Source organism: Psittacula echo (assembly GCF_963264785.1).
Source record: "Psittacula echo genome assembly, chromosome: 7".
Lineage (NCBI taxonomy): Eukaryota > Metazoa > Chordata > Aves > Psittaciformes > Psittacidae > Psittacula > Psittacula echo.
This window is the reverse complement of record NC_137740.1, coordinates 56,467,282-56,485,024: the sequence shown is the minus strand read 5'-3', so window position 1 is coordinate 56,485,024 and position 17,743 is coordinate 56,467,282. Positions and strand designations below refer to the sequence as shown.

General features: G+C 40.2%; 1 protein-coding gene across 1 annotated transcript; it reads right to left on the bottom strand.

Annotated features, from left to right (window-relative positions):
• Positions 1 to 2,499: 2,499 nt before the first annotated feature.
• Positions 2,500 to 17,505, bottom strand: EPHX4 (epoxide hydrolase 4; the record flags this gene model as incomplete). The annotated part of the gene is made up of 7 exons (XM_080623893.1): positions 2,500 to 2,734; positions 6,813 to 6,961; positions 7,818 to 7,921; positions 10,052 to 10,180; positions 11,376 to 11,533; positions 14,970 to 15,055; positions 17,263 to 17,505. 7 exons carry the CDS (start codon positions 17,503 to 17,505, stop codon positions 2,500 to 2,502), a joined length of 1,104 nt encoding a protein of 367 aa, XP_080480019.1.
• Positions 17,506 to 17,743: the final 238 nt, after the last annotated feature.

Sequence of the window (17,743 nt, the reverse complement as noted above, 5' to 3'; positions counted from 1 at the left end):
TGCATCTCAGAGGGTTACCGGGATGCAGCTGTGGGAAGGAGATATACTTACAGCCTTGGCTGCACCTCTGCCATGAAACTCCTGGAGTGAATGGATGTTCCTCGGCATGAGTGAGGCTGCACCTTGAATCCTGTGTTCAGTTCTGGGCCCCTCACTACAAGAGAGACACTGAGGTGCTGGAGTGGGTCCAGAGAAGGGCAACGGAGCTGGTGAAGGCTCTGGAGCACAAGTGTGATGAGGAATGGCTGAGGGACCTGTGGGGTTTAGTCTGGAGAAGGCTCCAGGGGGACCATATTGCTCTCTACAACTATCTGAAAGGAGGATGGAGCCAGGAGGTGGCTGCTCTTTGCTCCCAAGGAACAAGGGGTAGGACAAGAGGAGATGGCCTCAAGCTGCACCAGGGGAGGTTTAGAGTGGATATTAGGAACAATTTCTTCCCCAAAGGGTGGTCAGGCATTGGAAGAGGCTGCCCAGGGTAGTGGTGGAGTCACCCTCCCTGGAAGTGTTCACAAACTGTCTAGATGAGGCCCTCAGAGCCATGGGTTAGTGATGTCCTTGGCAATGCTGGGAAAAAAGTTGGACTTGATGGTCTTAAAGGTCTTTTCCAGCCTGGTTGATTCTGTGATTTATGATTCTGTGACCTGGTCCTCGTAAAGGCCTGTTGGTGCCTGCCTTGACTGGGACAGCAGCCCCAGTTTTTAGAAAAGCAGTGTGAGCCTTTGGGCTATTGCCTGTTGTTACAGGTCCACCTCTCACAGCAAGCAGGAGCTCTGGTGGGCAGCTCTCAGCAGCTGAGCGGGTGGGTGGCAGTCCCAGTGAGCATGATCTCCTCAGGAAAAGCCGTGCTCCCCAGTGCCAGCTTTCTTGTCAAGTAATTTAACTGAGGCAAGGAAGAGCCACTCCAACCTGAGGTAAAAGAAGCATGTAACCATCTAAGCTGATAAATGCTGACAGTGTTCTGGGGAAAATTAGCCTTGAAAGGCAGGTACCAGGCATGGATGGAAAAGGTGCACCAATACCATTACCACCATGCTGTCGCCATGCTGAGGGGACGCTTCCTCAGGTGTTGTGAACAGCGCAAAAGAATCAGAATCAGAATTACCAGGTTGGAAGGGACCTTCAAGATCATCGAGTCCAACCCAAAGGAAGCAGCTGGCCAGCCATGAGCAGGTTGTCACTGATGGCACGCCTTGGTTCCCTTTCTTTTGAGCATTGCACCAAGCAACATGTCAGCAGGGGCTACGGCAAGTACCTATGGGGGACACCATGGCTTGAGAGAGACGGCACATGTGGCAATGTGGTATGTTTGGGACTCATCAGTAACTTGTCAGTTCTCTTCTTCTCTGGTGTGAACAGTTGTTTCAGGCTGAGCTGGCTCTGATGCCTTCCCCAGCTGGTCCTTGTTCATGCTTACCTGTTCCCAGAGCACTGCAGGTGGAGAGGGAGCCTTTGGAATCCCTGCAGGCAGGTGACTCACCTCTTCTGGGAACTCATGTTTCGTGCTTCTTTCATCTTTGTAGTTAGCATCCGGTTTTGTTCTCCCTGACATCACATGCAAGTTAATTCTACCCTCTGTTTCACTGTTTCTTCTTCCTATAAACACAGGAACTTGGCAGCAGTTCTTGGAGCCAAGAACAGTGGTTGCTAACATAGGAAGGATAACGCCAACAATGAGGCATTATTTCCAAGAAACTACAACAGTTAGCAAGAGGAAGGCTGCACAGTGGGCAGACATTTGAGCTATTCAAACCCAGTTCTTAGCTTCAGTAAGAAATCTCTCCATAGAAAGTCAAAGGGAGTAGTGTTAAGTTGCATTTTATTAGACAGAGGTGGAATACATACACGTTGTATCTCAATTTTCCATTCTTCTTGGTCAGACATCTTAAGTGTACAGGTTTCCCATTTTTAGTCAAGAAAGAAATACACATTGCACAAAGCAACTGCATTCAACAGTACAACAAGATACGTATCATTACCCACTTGAAGACTAGAAAGGTGCCCAGAAAGTTTTCAGTCATTCAGTGCACTAAAATAGAGATCAATAAAAAGAGTTAGTTACTGTTTAATGGTAAAATACATTAAAAAAATTCAGGCAAATCTAGAATGAAAACTCATTACTTCCTTCAGTATGGCACCACTCTATTGTTTCATTATAAATTTGTAAAAGGCACCACACATTAAAACTCTAAAGCAAGGGAGAAAACAAAACCAAGCAACTTTCTATGATTTTCTTTCTGTACAAATACATGTATATCTTAAGGCAGGTGTTTTTATGTGCAAAATACAAGTATACAGGTAAAACCAATGTTGGCATCACATATTCTTATACTTATTTCTTCTTTTAGCAGTAATATCAGTGTCCAGATGTACAGTACATTGAAAACACTTTTCTTTAACAGAGCTCAAAATAGAAGGCAGGCTGGAAATATGGCCCTGATAACAATTAGTTTTTGAATTTGCAGAGTTTTTATGTAGACCCCTTAAGACATGTACAAACAGTCACTCTCTTTTTCTTATTGTCTCTTCCTTTAGAAATGTCCATATTAACTTGTTCACTATGTCAGGTTGATCCTGCTGGAGCCAATGACTGGCTTCAGACAAAATAGTTAATCTGAAATGATTTTTAACATAAATCCGTGTAATTTCTGCCATCTCAACTTCCATAAACGCGTCTCTTTCTCCCCATAACAGCAGGGTTGGCATGATGACTTCATGGTGCTGCAGAGGTAGGCAGCTTTAAAAATAAAACACACGCAGTTAGGTCTCATTTTAACAAAAAATCACTAAACCAGGTTTCAGCCAGCTTAGCTTTTGAAATCAACAGTGAATCTCATTGCAGGCTTTCTAGGTGCCAAGATACCTTCTACAATAGCAAGAAAACACTCCTGTGACTCAAAGTCTTTGAATTGTTTTTAAGGATGGTGAATGTTTTAGAAGATAACTTTTATTGTAACGTCTGTAATCAGCAGTTGATTGCAACAGAGGTCTTATTTTTGGAACACAATTGATGCTTAAACTCAGGAGCCCCATGATCTCTGTAGAAGGGAATACAGAACAACATAGCCAGAATTTTTGTAGGTCAGTGCCTTTCCCTTGGTTGATGAATGCTGTGGAAAATTTCTGTACCTGTATTATTTACTGCACGTAGATTTTAGTGAAATATGATGCTTTGAATCACATTTAGACTACAGTGTTCAAGGCATCTATCTACCCAAGTAGCCAGACTGCCTTACCACAAAATGTTTGTCCAGGAAAAGGTGGGCTGCCATTTCTGGCCACTATGGAAGATACCAGCTAGAGTATTTCAGACCTCGTCAAAAGTACGTATCATGTAGTACAGCTAAAAATATTTGTGGAAAAATACATTCTGTAGACCAGTAATGTCTGAAATGCTGAACAGAATTCAGTTATATTCACTCATCTATGAAACTGACGCTACATTCAAAGTACATCAGAGTTCCCTTTAAAAAGAACTACAGTATGTTTTTGAAGGCCTTGGACTTACATACCTACATCTGTATGCAGTGAAAGAAAACTGCTTCTTAATAATTTGCTTTTCATGGAGTCATAATCTCTTTAAAACTGCAACATCACAACCCAGAGATTTGGCAGACTAGAAAGCCTTTAAAGATAAATACATTATAAGACATTTGAAGAATACTTTGAAGAATAGCCCTGAGAAAATACTTTGAAGAAAGTAGAATGTTAATAAAAATTATACCACCACAATGACCTGTTTAAACTTTCAGTAAAAATTATTTATTCTTAATACAAGGATTTTAAATGGAATATTTTAGAAATATTTCTTCACATTAAATGTAGACGTTAGAAAATATACAAGTAGTTTGAAATGAAAGACTGTTTCCACATAAACCATAGTAACCCACCAGTATTTATTCCAGCTCATCTATTTCGGAGATGTTGAAAATTTTATCTGGTTTATGCTTGAATTGCTTAATCTTACACACATTGTAACAGACTAGCTGTGACAATTCAAAACAGATTCCATCTGGTCAGATACAAATCTTTATTACATTAATGCTCAAACATGATTAATTAAACCAGTAATGTAGAAAAATAATTTTTTGAACAAATTTTTATACATACTTAAGTGCTAGGTTGGAACTTAGGAGTTAGTTAAGAGACTATGCCCTCTTTCTTCTATGTAAAAATGGAAAGGCAAAGAACATATCATGCATTACTTTTAAAATAAGACAAAGAAGTGGAGACTTTGCAGACATTCTTTATGTCTACTTATAGATAATATTAAGACATACTAATAGAAGGTGATTTAATTTAATTTCTTTTTGATTAATTAGGAAAATTCTTAAAATTGCTTTTGTAGCAGTGGATTTAAAATCTCATTTTGCAAACACCCTGACGTCACCCGCTGAACCATAGCTTATTCATCACATCAGTTTTAAAGATTGATAATCTGATGCTCTGATTCAGTGCGTTTAATCTCTTTACCTTTTAAATCCAGTATCCTTGTTCTCTTCACTATTTCTGTGTATATTTTTTCACTATTGCAGGGTTTACAGTTTTTCTTGTGTGTCCGAGTGCCTTGCAAGATATGTAGCCTCACTTAGGAAAACTCTACTGGGCTTTGTGCAAGCACTGCATGATAACAAAACCTAGGATTTTTATTCCAAAAGTGTTTGTATGTAAAATAGAGTGAAGGGAATGACTTCTGTGCTGTTTAAACAAGGTTGTCTTGGTGATGAATGGAAGGTGGGGATTTCAGTCATTTCTTTGGAAATAACTGCAGAAAAATTAAGTTCTGAAGAATGAAACTCCGGGTGGATAGTAATGAGTTGGATACTTCTGACACATACGCCACCAGTGCCAGCCACTGGTAGTTACGGTGAATACCAGTCATAAGTGCTGCTTAATGTCTTATAGGGGAGGATCTGCAAATGCCAACCCAATTTTCATATTTAAGGATTTACATCCCATAAGGTGCGACCATCAACACCAGTGGCAAGAAGTGAATGAGCTGAAGACTAATCTTTTCGTTCCAGTCCAAAGCTTCCTGCATTGTGGCTGACAGTACCTAACATAATATTCTCTGAATTCAGTACAGGTAACTTTCATTAGAGCTATAAGCCAGACAATGCACAAATACACACACACAGTGGAATTAATAGCTGTGAAGATAGATATTTTCTGATTAAAAACTTACACTAGGGTTTTTTTAGAGTGTGAAGAGGCCTGAAACAATAGTTTAAACATACCCAACTCTTAACATTTGTCTCATTTGAATCCCACAGCAATTAAGCTATCAGCTACCACAGGTATTTCGCTGTTAACGTCAGGGCAGCATCTGGTTCATGTGCGTGCTCACTGATGTGAGGTGCTGTGGCAAATGTAAAGAACTGGGCTCAGAGTGCTCATGCCTCTCCAGCTTCTCCTTAGCACTACCATGGGGGCTAATGCAGTGCTGTTGCAGGGCCAAGAGCCGCCTGTTGCCCTTGGACATCCCAACTGATGTCATCAACCACTCTGTGAATAGCGTTAAATAATTATACTGTTACCAGCACAAGCCATCTCATGTATTCCCCATTGGTGTCTGTACTTGGTCTTACCTTGTTTAGAAAAAAATATACCATCTCTCTACTTTCTCATTCCAGTTTTATCTCTTCGCCTGTACAAGACAGGACCTAGCTTAGATCCCCATTTTCCTCACAGTATTTCCCTGCTAACTGCTCTCCTGACAGTGACAGCATGGAAGGCACAGAAAGGGCAGTAAAGGTGTCACTAAATTTGGACCAGGAAAAATGAAAAGTTTATTTACTTCAAACTTCTGCTGTCAGAATTTAGGGAAGGAAGGGAATTGTCATTTTTAAAGAATATTGGAAAGCTGGTCTTGTGTTAGAGAAGCATGCAGAAGATTTAGAGCTGTTAAAAGACTGGAGGCAGCAAAGAAGAAAAGAGTTCGATCTCATTCTTCTTGGTACAGACCTTCAAGTTAGGGCTGTAAGTCGTACATACGTATATTGGTATGTGATATGCACAGTTAAAGACTTTCTGGCCCTGTTACATTTTTGGTAGGTAAAAAGGGGGCATCAGTCTCTAAGGCCAAGCCAGCTCATTCCAGGAAAGTTCAAACCACCAGAAAAATGCTTGAGAAAATAAAGTATTAGAGATGAAGCTTGCAAAAATATTTCCTATTGTGATACTCTCTCAGTTTTAGTCTGTGCATGCTCCCTGCTACTTGCTTACTGTTGCTGGTGAGTCTGATGGGACCAATGCAGACCCCACAAGTTAGGGTTAGTTTTATACTTAGTTACAAAAAAACCTACCCCACCTTAAAAAAACCAAACCAAAACATAAAACTGGCCCAACACAAACTAAAGTTAGACATGGTTCTGTAAATTTACAAATGAGGGTAATGTACTTGGATGCCGTATTACCTGGTAGTAGTATCTAATAATAAGCTTTTCATAGATATTGTTATTAAACAATATGAACTGTAATGCAAACAAGTAATCAATACTAATTCTGTAAGTATTATTTAGAGGTGGATTTTTGTGGTTGCCATGGGTTCTGTGCGTGAGGCAGGCTCTTTGCTTTATGAGATTCTGAAACAAAGATTGTCCTTATCTGCAGTCCGCTTGTCTCACCGTTTTGTGTGGATAACTGATACAATTCACTTTGCATCACACGGCTTGACACTGAGTGCACTTGTTACTTGTTGAGACTTCAGAGACAGAGGGCGTTTTTTCTACTTCAGCGGCAGAAGATGCAGTAACAGTGTTGGCCTCGAGGAGTCTCTAAAATATGTTACCTTTTCTTCAGAATGTTATACTGACCTGAAAATATTTCTGTAGTGGTTAATGGGTCCAGTTAATGCTCCAGGTTGTGAAAAGACATAGAGATACGCTTCAATATCCTCTGCTGTTAATCTGCATCCTTTCCTTCCAATTCCAGTGGCCTGGCTGGTAAATAAACTTTTCAGAACCTACAAAGAAAGCATAAAAAGCCACTACGTAAGATAAGCAGAAAATATGATTTCTGTCCTTCAACAGGACACATCTTTCAAAAATCTTATTTATACATTTTTTAGAGTATAATGAATGGTTTAAAAACTTTTTTAGAGACCTATGTGTAAAGCATATATTAAGCTTATTTCTGATATAATTTGGTTCAGAATAATCAAGTACAGGCAAATACTAGTATTCCCAAGTTTCTCAGTCTTGCACCTTGAGCTGCCACGTGTGACAGGCAAAGGCATGTGCAGGCACACACTTTTCTTGGGGACCTCCCCAGCTCACTGTGCTCAGTGTGTATGCAACACTGGGAGCTCTGCACTGGGCTGTGTGCATGTAGGGGAGTACATGTCTGCAGCTGGTTTTCCCCCTTCTATATGTTTGTACTTATTTTTTAAAGTTATGTAAAGTGTTGGCCTTGTTGGTTGCTCAGGCAGAATTCATCACCTGGCTGAATATGATGCCCAGACTCCCAGGCTGCTTGCCCTGTCCAGGCTCTGAGGGATAAGAGGAAGTCCCACCACACACAGGGGCCTCAATAAGTCTGCTCCAGTTCCGCGGGCATCAAATATGTCCCTCTGACATGGGAACAAGTCAAACCAGCTGATCTTCTAGGTGAAGTATCCCAGAAATGCAAAAGCAGAAGTTAATCTCAGAGGCTCTGTGTACTTATATCCTACTCATATAAATATATAATGCTTGAAAAGAAAAACGAGAAAGCTCAATTTTTTTGAGTAATTCTAACTACATCAGAAGAGATCAATGTGGGTGGCAACTCTCCCAACACTCACAGTTAAATATATAAACAAGAGCACTCATTTTGCTCACCTTGAAATCATTTAGTGTAAACATGAATTCAGGAAACCATGGCATTTGGAAAAAGAAGTAGTAACCAGATTTAATCAATTGTGATGGATGTCGTAGAATGTATTCTGAAACAAAAATGCCCATGAATTAAAAATTAAAACTGATGACTCAAAATTACTGCTAATATTACTATTTTTAAACTTAAATGAATGTTTTAGAAACACTGCGTTAGAGCATGCTATGTGACAAAAGATGATTATTATTTCAGGAGTAAGTATACGATGTGGCCATTAGAACATACTTCTTTTAGATGTGTTAATACAGTCAGCAAACCAGAAGCCTGCCAAATGTTGGGTGAGGGAAGTGACATTGGAGAGTTTAACCGCATGAGAGGTTTTCACTTAGAGATCTATTTGTGTAGCGAGCCCAAAGCATTTTTTTTCAGCTATGGAATAAGAGGCATAAATACAAGCCTTTTTCTCTCATCAGAACTGTGGTGCACCGAAATCTGTAGCTGATAATCCACTTACACTCTAAAGACAGCATCGATTCTGTTCACAAAAGTACAGAATTGTTCTAGCAGTTGTCTTCTTGGCAATTTCAAGAACCGTAGCCAAGGTTACATAGTGTAACTTATTAAAGACATTGGAGCATATATAACAAAAGAAAATGATTTGCCAAATTTGCATTAAGTCTTTTTGTCTTTTTTTCTCAATTGTAACTTCGTGTCTCCCATGAGTTGCAAGAGCCAGCACTGACATTCAGATACCCGACTTCCTCAGAGCAAGCACAGAATGCATGCAGCTACTAGGAAATGTAGAACTAGTACTTACATGTATAACTAGAATTTTCATCTGTAAATTCCTTTACAGATGCAAATTCAAGAAGGCAAAATTGCACTCCTGCCATGGGAGATCTCTCTGAAATATTAATTCTGACAGTGCAAAAGAATGGGTTTTAAAACAGTAAACTGAAGTGTCAGCTATCTTCTAAGCTTTCATATCTTATACATTCTTAAATTGCATCACCTGTAATATTTTTCCTTGGTGGACCATCATCAACACTGCTCGCTTTACTTCTCTGCACAATTTATAAACTGGATATTTTCATTTAATCCATGGTAGAAGAAATTTTAGCCAGGGAGACTTTAATAAGCTATAGAACATATTTTGTACTTCAACTGCAAACAAATGCTAAGAAATACTCTAACAAAATGTATTTGTCTTCTATACAGCCTGGCTCATGCTCTCAGTGAAAATACTGCAAAAAGCTCCTACTTGCTCCAGTGGTGATGAACAGACCTTTCCTTGGGTAAGTGAGACTTTACTACCTGCAAAATGTTCTTTAATATCTTATGATGGTGCCCAAGAACACTGTGAGAACAGTATGTGTGAATGGTTCTGATTCCACAGTAGTGTAAGGTCTGATTTTCATTCAGCTGTAGTGAAAGTTAATGCAAATTAAATCTGCACTGAATAGTTTTTACTATTTCTGGGGAAATGGCTTAAATAGAAACAGGCTAAGGTCAGCAACTGAAGACATTAAAATTAGTGAGATACTGCTTTCATTTTAATTACTGACTACGGATCTAATTCCTATGAAATGCTTTTCCATAATAAATATAAACATAAAATAAATGTTTTTCATAAATGTTCTGGGTAGTATACAAGCTCAAAGCCTATCACACAAGCCAGTTCACCTAAATCCTTGTTTCAGCTCACTGCTAGTCTATTCCTGAGCCTCTGATAAGAACCTGAAGAGGCTCTCTTGTTCCAATGAATTTTGTCCCAGATCATAATAATAATTATGTCAACAAATTGTCACTTTTCACCTAAATCAGGATTAAATTCTAATGTCTGATTCATATTTATAGGAAGGCTGTTTTATGCAGATTTAATGATGCATTGAGACTTTTACCTAGGTGTAATGCAGTATACACCCTTCTTCAGGGAATTTTATCCTGTCAGAGTATATAAACCAGATTCATATGTGTGAGAATTGTGTTTCTCTACCTTCAAGGATTAAGGTAAGTATCAGTAAATTTGTTTACAAGCACTCCTATTTCCAAAACTCAAATACTTGATACCTGGCTGCTTCATAACAGTCCAGATTGTGAAAGGCACTATGTACTGGCAGAGCATCTAGTGAACATCTAAAGGGCAAGTAGTTGGTTCTTCTTTAGCAACCTCAAAGCAAACACAATTATAATAAAAATTGAGATACTTTGGATTAACAAAAACTACTAGAAAACTCACCTGTAAACACAGAAGGATGAGGGAAATTAACCACAATCAGCTTAGTCACCATTTCAGGGTAACATATAGCCACTAACCAAGCGATCATTCCTCCCCAGTCATGGCCAACCAGCACACATTTGTTGTATCCTACCACATAAACACAGGTGTGTGGGTTTATGTCAGTGGAATTTGCATCCATACAAATTACCAAATGCATTAAAATCATTACTTAGTAAAATAGGTGGTTCAGCACTTTAATTAATGTAATTAATAACTATTTAATACTGCACTGTCTCCATAATTAATGGCTAGAAAAAATAGTGCACTATTATAGCTAAAAAATTCACAAATAATTACAACTATTTAATTGGACTAACACTTACACTTTAACTATGCTACCTCAATGCCAGACTAAAGTCAGTCAGTATCCAAATGGCCACCCTGTTCTCAGCCAATGCAGGGTCAGACATACAGTTCAACTTGCAGTCATTATGATGTGTGTACATTTGTCATGTCTAGGGAGTTTGGAGTTTGCAGACAGAAGGACTGAGCAATCTCCTAAGCCTGTCCTGATCAAAAATAATCCTTACGAATTTCTCTAAGTATGGGAGGTTATCTAAGCACTGAACATCATCATTATGCAAAAAGTGGGCATTATACTTAATAACCATGTATACATACATCATTTATATATATATATACACACATAAATACACACATTTATATACTTAGCAGGCCTGTAGCTTTTCTCCATATGCTATTTTGGTGGCAGATTTTAACATTCTTGGCATTTGCGGACTTATTTCTCCATCAATAAAAACGGTAATTTAACAGCAGTAAAAGGGGGGAGAAAAATCATGACTGACTTTTAGAAAGCCTAACCATTCCTCCTTTAACTACTGCTGGAATATAATACATACCAGTGACAGATACCATCACCCTCGTCCCTGAGTATTGTAATGCTGAGCACATAGACTACAAATGAAATGCATAAAAGTCAAACAGTTCATAGTTTGCCACAGTTGTTAAAGCACATTAGAACCCCTCTTGAATAGAAATATTTTGAAGCACTTTTGATATAATCGAGTTCTCCAGAAGAATTTAACTTGGGGTTAGAACAAATAAACGTAACAAACCTTAAAAATACTTCTTAAAAAAAAATTTAAATCCCTATGAAATTGACTTAGGATGAGAGCTCTTCTCAAGCATAACCATGGCATTACCATGGAGATTAACACAAGCAGCCAAGTTTGGAAAATGTAAACATAGTGTGGGGATCTTTGAGGTATTTTTCTGCAGAAAATGATCTATGAGCTGAGCAGTTTGTCCTCTACTAACGCACCTAGAGATTCCAGAATATCCTTTATGTCTGTTATCAGGCAATCTAACGTGTAATTTTCTTTGTGGGAAGGAGCATCTGTTTCTCCGTAACCTCTCAAATCCAGGGCCACCACTCGATATTCACTTTTAAATTCCCGCAATTGATGGCGCCAAGAATACCTAACGAAGGGGGAAAAAAAGTTGGAGTTACAAGGTCAAGTATGATACCAAAATGCACTCAAGGATTTTTTTTTGTTTTTTGCTTTCAAATAGCTGAGGGTAAATTAGCATGGCTTTGTTTGCAGTGACATTCTTTCTCTTTTCTGTGGTATGTTGATGGTCCTTTGTGGCTCTTGTAGTTTTGTGATCCCTTCTTAAATTCTCCATTAAGGAAGTGTGACTGCCAGAAAGGGGGCATAGCCCGAGCCTGGGTGTTCCAACAGCTCTTGTATTCTGGCATGGTCCCTTTGATGCAAAGGAAGCAGGTATAAACCAGAGCATACAGAGGACTAGTCTGTTTTATCTTCAGAGCTGTAACATTACCTAAAAAGTAGGCTCTAAAAAGCTTTCTCTCCTCTCTGGCTTCTCCCACGCACATTTTGATGGAGTAGGGAAACATGCTTCAAGGCATGTTTGTTTTGTGGTTTGGTTTGGGTTTTTTTCAGAAAAGGAATGTCAGATAATTCATACACCAAATAAACCAAAGAAAGAAGTACAATGAATAACAAATTAACTTAGTGAAGTTTATATGATTTATATTATATAAGTGCAGTTTCAACTGTGTCTCTATTCTATCAGAATTGTTTCAGAATAATCTCTCAATGTGTTGGTATTACACAAAGTATTTCATTGCTTGTGTGCCTATGGAAAAGAGTGATAACATTACACACATTGAAAAACATAAAATTAAGAACTCAGGCAAAGGCCTGGGTTATTCCTCACTTATATAGTGACTAGATATGTGTTATGAAGCAAAACCAGCAAGAAAATGGTGGGTCTCATCCTGCAGGAACAGCCTTTCAGCTGTTATGGAAACCATAATAAATTTCAGGATAGCCAGTACCAAGACAGACACAGTCTTCTCTTACACTGTAATAGAAAGATACACGAAAACCAAAATCGTTCTAGCCATATTTATAATGGCTGCATCCCTCTATGCTGGGGTCTAGCTTTTACTTCTGCTCTTGTTTCAGCAGTCTCATATGTTAAGGTATGTTAAGATTTGAATCATCAGCAACAGTAAGAGTGATGCACAGAATTCTACCTTACTTCAAACTATCTATATCGCAGCACTGGATCTTCTAATTCAGTTTTGCCTCCAGCCGATTAGGAAACCTGAACATAAGTAATACTGCAGTAACATTCATTAGTTACAGAAATATGTATTCATGTAAACAGAACAGTCAGAACGTTGTCATTTCAGTGCCATATAATGCAGATACAAGATGTAGCTGAGATCTCCAGAAATAAAATTTGTAAAGGCATTATGCAATGGCTTGGGAGCTGAATTTGCCATGGTAACTGTTGTAACTATCCTATATAATTCAGTAAGAAGAAACAGTGAGGCCTATAAATATACTATTTTTGTTTTCGGAAAATATCTATTTGCTGTTCTCATTTTCTGTTTTCACAACAGTACCTCAGTCACTGAATGTCTGACCTACCAAGTGGGGAGATTTTCTATTCAAAGAAGTCCTTTTCCCACACCTGAAATGTGGATAAACTGGATAACTGCTTTGCAAGCAGAATTTGGAAATGTTGGTGAATGCTTTCATATTCCTATTGTTGAATCATGGAAACTATTTTGTGACTTTGTGATCACATTATTTCTGAAAGGCAGCTTGTAAAATATGTAGCCGCTCACACACAGTTCTTACAGTCACCCAGCTGTCTCAACACGATTCCCAATTCCAAATACTTTATTATTGCCTTTCCACAACATTGGTACTGATTTTGAAGTTCTTATGCATCTAAAGCACTAAATGACTCTGGTGCATGATACTCTCGAGTGATCTTTCACCTTTAGCCATTCCCAGGCACATACTAAGGTCAGTACTGGCTGGTTATTTTTGTCCTATTTATAGCATTTCTAACTGTGAATCATATCTGGTTTGGGTTTTTGGTTTTGTTTTTTTTCCCTGGCCAAATGATAAAATTTGATGCTGTTTTAAATATCTCTTACTATTTTATATTGTGCTCTCACAACGATCTCTGTATTCTTCCATAAAAAATTCCTCACTGGTTGAACTGCCAAAGCAACACCAGTATTGGTAGCTTGACTATTTTATAGACTATGGACGTGTAGTCTTCTTTTTGTAAACATCCTTAAAAATTATGCTCTTGATGGTCCCAGTGACCTGTATAACACTTTCTTACTCATTCCTTTTGAATGGCCAGATAATACAATATATTAACTGTCACTTACTGCATGACTCACCACTCTCAACTGTAACAACATCTTTCTGCTTTTTGTAGAACAATATACTGGATCTTTGCAGAATATGTGTGTAAAATGCTACATTTTCTGTTATTATTCTTGCTGTGGGGGAAATCAGCTGCAGCCTCAGCTGTCTGACTGTGTTAGAATATGAGTTATACAAGGTACGCATAGTGTCTGCATAGAATATGCACCCTTCATCTGTCTTTTAAAGTTTACAGTTTTAATTCTTTTATATGGCAATTGATAATTAGAACAATCTACTTCTTTGAAAATTGATCTAAAGTATGACTTTGTACCATCATCCTCAAGGCCATTAGTATCCATAGGAAATTGCTAAGGGAAGAGGACTGACCTCTGTTTTACCCGGGTCAACTTATCATTCATGGCCTGAATCCAGCTGGGAAGATCAGAGTTCCAACAATGGCCCCTACCTCCATATCTGCGTTTAGAAAGGAAGAGGATCATTTAACTTATGGAATTACTTCTACCTCGTTCCCTTATTGGTTTTTTTTGATACATGTCCTTTAAGCCTCACTAGTTAAACCTAGCAATGACAGCCTGAGCAATTTGGTTAAATCATTAGACACATGGCTGCTTTTCATTGTTATAAGCAAATATTTAGGATTGGGTTTGATTCATCATTCATCTTGTGATGTACTAATAATAGAACCTTTTTCCCTGAGTAGCATCCTGAAATTAGGCTGCACAATAGCCTATAGAACTCACAGTTCTTCTCCTCCTCCCTCAGTTAAAAACTGATATATAGTGTTTTTAATAAATGCAGCAATTCAAATTGCACTTAAAATATAATGGATCCTTATTTTAATATCCTCTGCTATAATTCATAAGTTGAGCCATATAGTAAAAACATTACTCAAACAGGAAATTCATTAGAAATGAGCAGTTCCTCCTTTAAGTTTGACAAACAGTGTACATACTTTGGGAAAAATGGGTTGACAATACAAAAAAAAGATGGTTGGCTTGCATCAGGAATTTTTTGTGGATGCTTCAGATAAAAATGTTTCAATGTTTTTTCCCTACTAAAACTCAATGCCATTAGTTAGTACTCATAGATACATAAAACGGATCACACTGGGGATACTTAAGCTGAGATGATCACTCTGGGATGTCTCAAACAGCCTCTTTTGTACAAGGAAAGCGCGTAGGGAGTTTTACCAGAATTCTGGAAAGCCATGAAGCAGCAACATGAGTGGTTTACCCCTTTCTCCAGCAGCCACATAGTGGAATCTTAACCCTGAATCCTAAAATGAGAAAAAAAGAAGTGTGTTTTTATTGCAGCATAGAACTGCTATACTGGGATTTGAGAAAGAAAATGTTTGCAGACAATATTCTAAGAAACAATACACTGCCCAGAATACCAGTTTTTGAAGCTGAAGATACAGTATACTTAAATGCACTTCCAATCTTTCTATTAGTTCATAAGATTATGCAACTATTTAAAACCACCATACTGCATTCTGGCACAATAAAGGGCTGCCTGGATTCTTAGGACCAGAAGCAATCCAAGTTAAGTAATGAGAAAGCAAGGAGGTTTTGCTTGGTTTTAGTGTTCAAGGTTTCAGATTTGCTTCAGAAAAGAAAGCCTTAATGTTACAATCTTCTTTCCGCCCTGTCTGTAGTCAATATTTCTGATGCATCTTTGAAGAAAATGGGTCTTGTGAGAATTACCAGCAGGCAAGTTCCTTATTGTTAGCAGGGCTGAGGCTGAACTCTGAAATGCCTTTGAAATGAATGGATATCCACAAGCTTCCACTAACTCAAGGTCAGAGCCAGTAGAATTTAAATAAGCTGAAATGATGACCCAGAGGGTTTACTGAATTCTGGCACGGAAGTGGACACAGAAGTTGGGAAAGAGGTAGCTCACAAAACACAACATGCTGTTCAGAAGTCATGTGAAGGAAACTGCAGGAAGAATGGTTACACAGCTCCAGAGTGAATGTCAGAGCTTGCACTTGTCCCTGCTGTTTTGAAAAGGGAAGAAAACCCCCATGTCTTTGCTGTGCGCCAAGAGCTTGGATCAGGCCAGGGGTCACAAAGGCATATGAAAACTTTTTCTTGACGTAGATGCTTCATATTCTCTGAGCTACCTCAGCACTCGTCAGTCACTCACCAGCTACAAAAACATTAAACTATAGCTTGATTCTTGAAAGGGCTGTGAACAGGGAACATCTGGATATTTTTATACTCATTATACTCACTAATAGGTACTTTTGGTCAGTTCTGCCCAAAATTACGCTGATACTTCTCCTCTGGGATGCTAATGAAGTTAAAGTCCCTAGAGGTAGAAGTAAATTCCTGGCAAATTTTAGAGCCATCAGATCATCTTCACCATTCTCCACATCACTCTACCTTGGATACTTTTATATTTAAAAAGTACAAGTTTCTCAGTTCCCTTCCACAGTTCCTCTCCTCAGTTCAGTGAGAAGTGGCTAAGCCTTCCTCCATCCCTCTTCTTTCAGTCTCTGTCCTCTAGGGATTCACCCTCAGTGTTTTCATTTTAATCTACTTCTTGCTTTTAAGGACATCTCCTTCCCTCATACAAATTCAGTCACCACCAGCAGCAGTTTAAATGTCGTACGTCCCAAACTAAGCCCATCCTCTACCTTTTCTGTTGCTTTCTCTCCCCTTTCTTCTGCCCCCCAACAGACGTAGGATGTTGCCATCTTTTCTGAAACAGACTTTTTTCTTCGTTTTGTTGAAATCTGTACAGATCTGTGGGATGCATGCGCTTGGAAAGCAACACATTACCCTGCTGTTATCCATCAGAAAGGGTTTTGTATCTCCTGTACTGATAGACTGTCATACTGACAGCAGTTCGATTTGCCCCGAAATGCTCTTTTATTATTGCCGTTTCCCTTGCTTCTCCAGCAACCCATTCATTCACTGCTCGGTGTTATAGGGAAAAGGAACATGGCATATGAGGAACACAGCATGCACATGCCTCCTCATGATGTCAGGAAAAGCAAACAAGAGAATCATGCGAAACTCAGAGGCTTTGTAGTTTATATTAGTACTGGAAGAAACCCATCTGCACAGATCCCTGAAAGCTGAGGTCTCTGTGCTTATTTTATTGAAAATAACACATGACAATATTTGCCGTGCATTCTCTGCTCACCTATAGCTACAAAGCAAACCGAGCTAACGATACAGCTTCACTAGAGCATTTGGCGGAGAAGCAGCTCTCAGGTGGGGATCAGAGACGAGTATAAAAGCTGAGCGGTGGCTTTACCTGTCCAACCTTAGGGACAGGGATTACCCTTTCACTCTACATTTTCCCTGCGAGCTTGGTGCACGACAGGCGCTCTCGGGCGCGGCCGGGCAAACCCTAAATACCGGAGCGAGCAGAGCAACGGAGGGTGCGGGGAGCGACAAGACACCGCCGAGGGCTCCGCGCCCCCGCCGCTGCTGCCGCCGTTTCCTCCCGGGGCACCGGGGCCCTTGCCCTCACCTTGATCCGGACGTAGCAGTGGGTGCCCAGGGAGGGGTCGTTGAGGCAGGCGGGGGGGTTCTCCCGCACCACCCAGCGGAAGGTGTCTCCGGGCCGCCGGCCGATGCTCCAGAGCAGCCGCAGCCCAGCGATGCAGGCGCACACCCCGCAGTAGCTGTACACCAGTGCCCAGAACAGCAGCGCCCGGGCCGCCACCATCACCCGGCGAGCGGGCGGCGGGCACGCAGCGCCAGGTCTCGCCATCGGGCCCCGCCGCCGCCACCGTCCCCGCCGGCCGGGAGGGGCTCGGAGCGCATCCGCCGCCGCCAGGAGCCGCCCGAGCGGAGGCACCGGGAGCGGCGGCGGCGGCGCGCCCGCCCCGCGGCCCCCCGCGGCCCTCGCCGCCCGCCCCGGCCAGGCTCGCTAGGCCCCGGGCAGCGCTTCGTGCCTGCCGGAGGTCCGGGCGGGCGGAGGCTTCACTGACCGGGTCACGTACTTGATG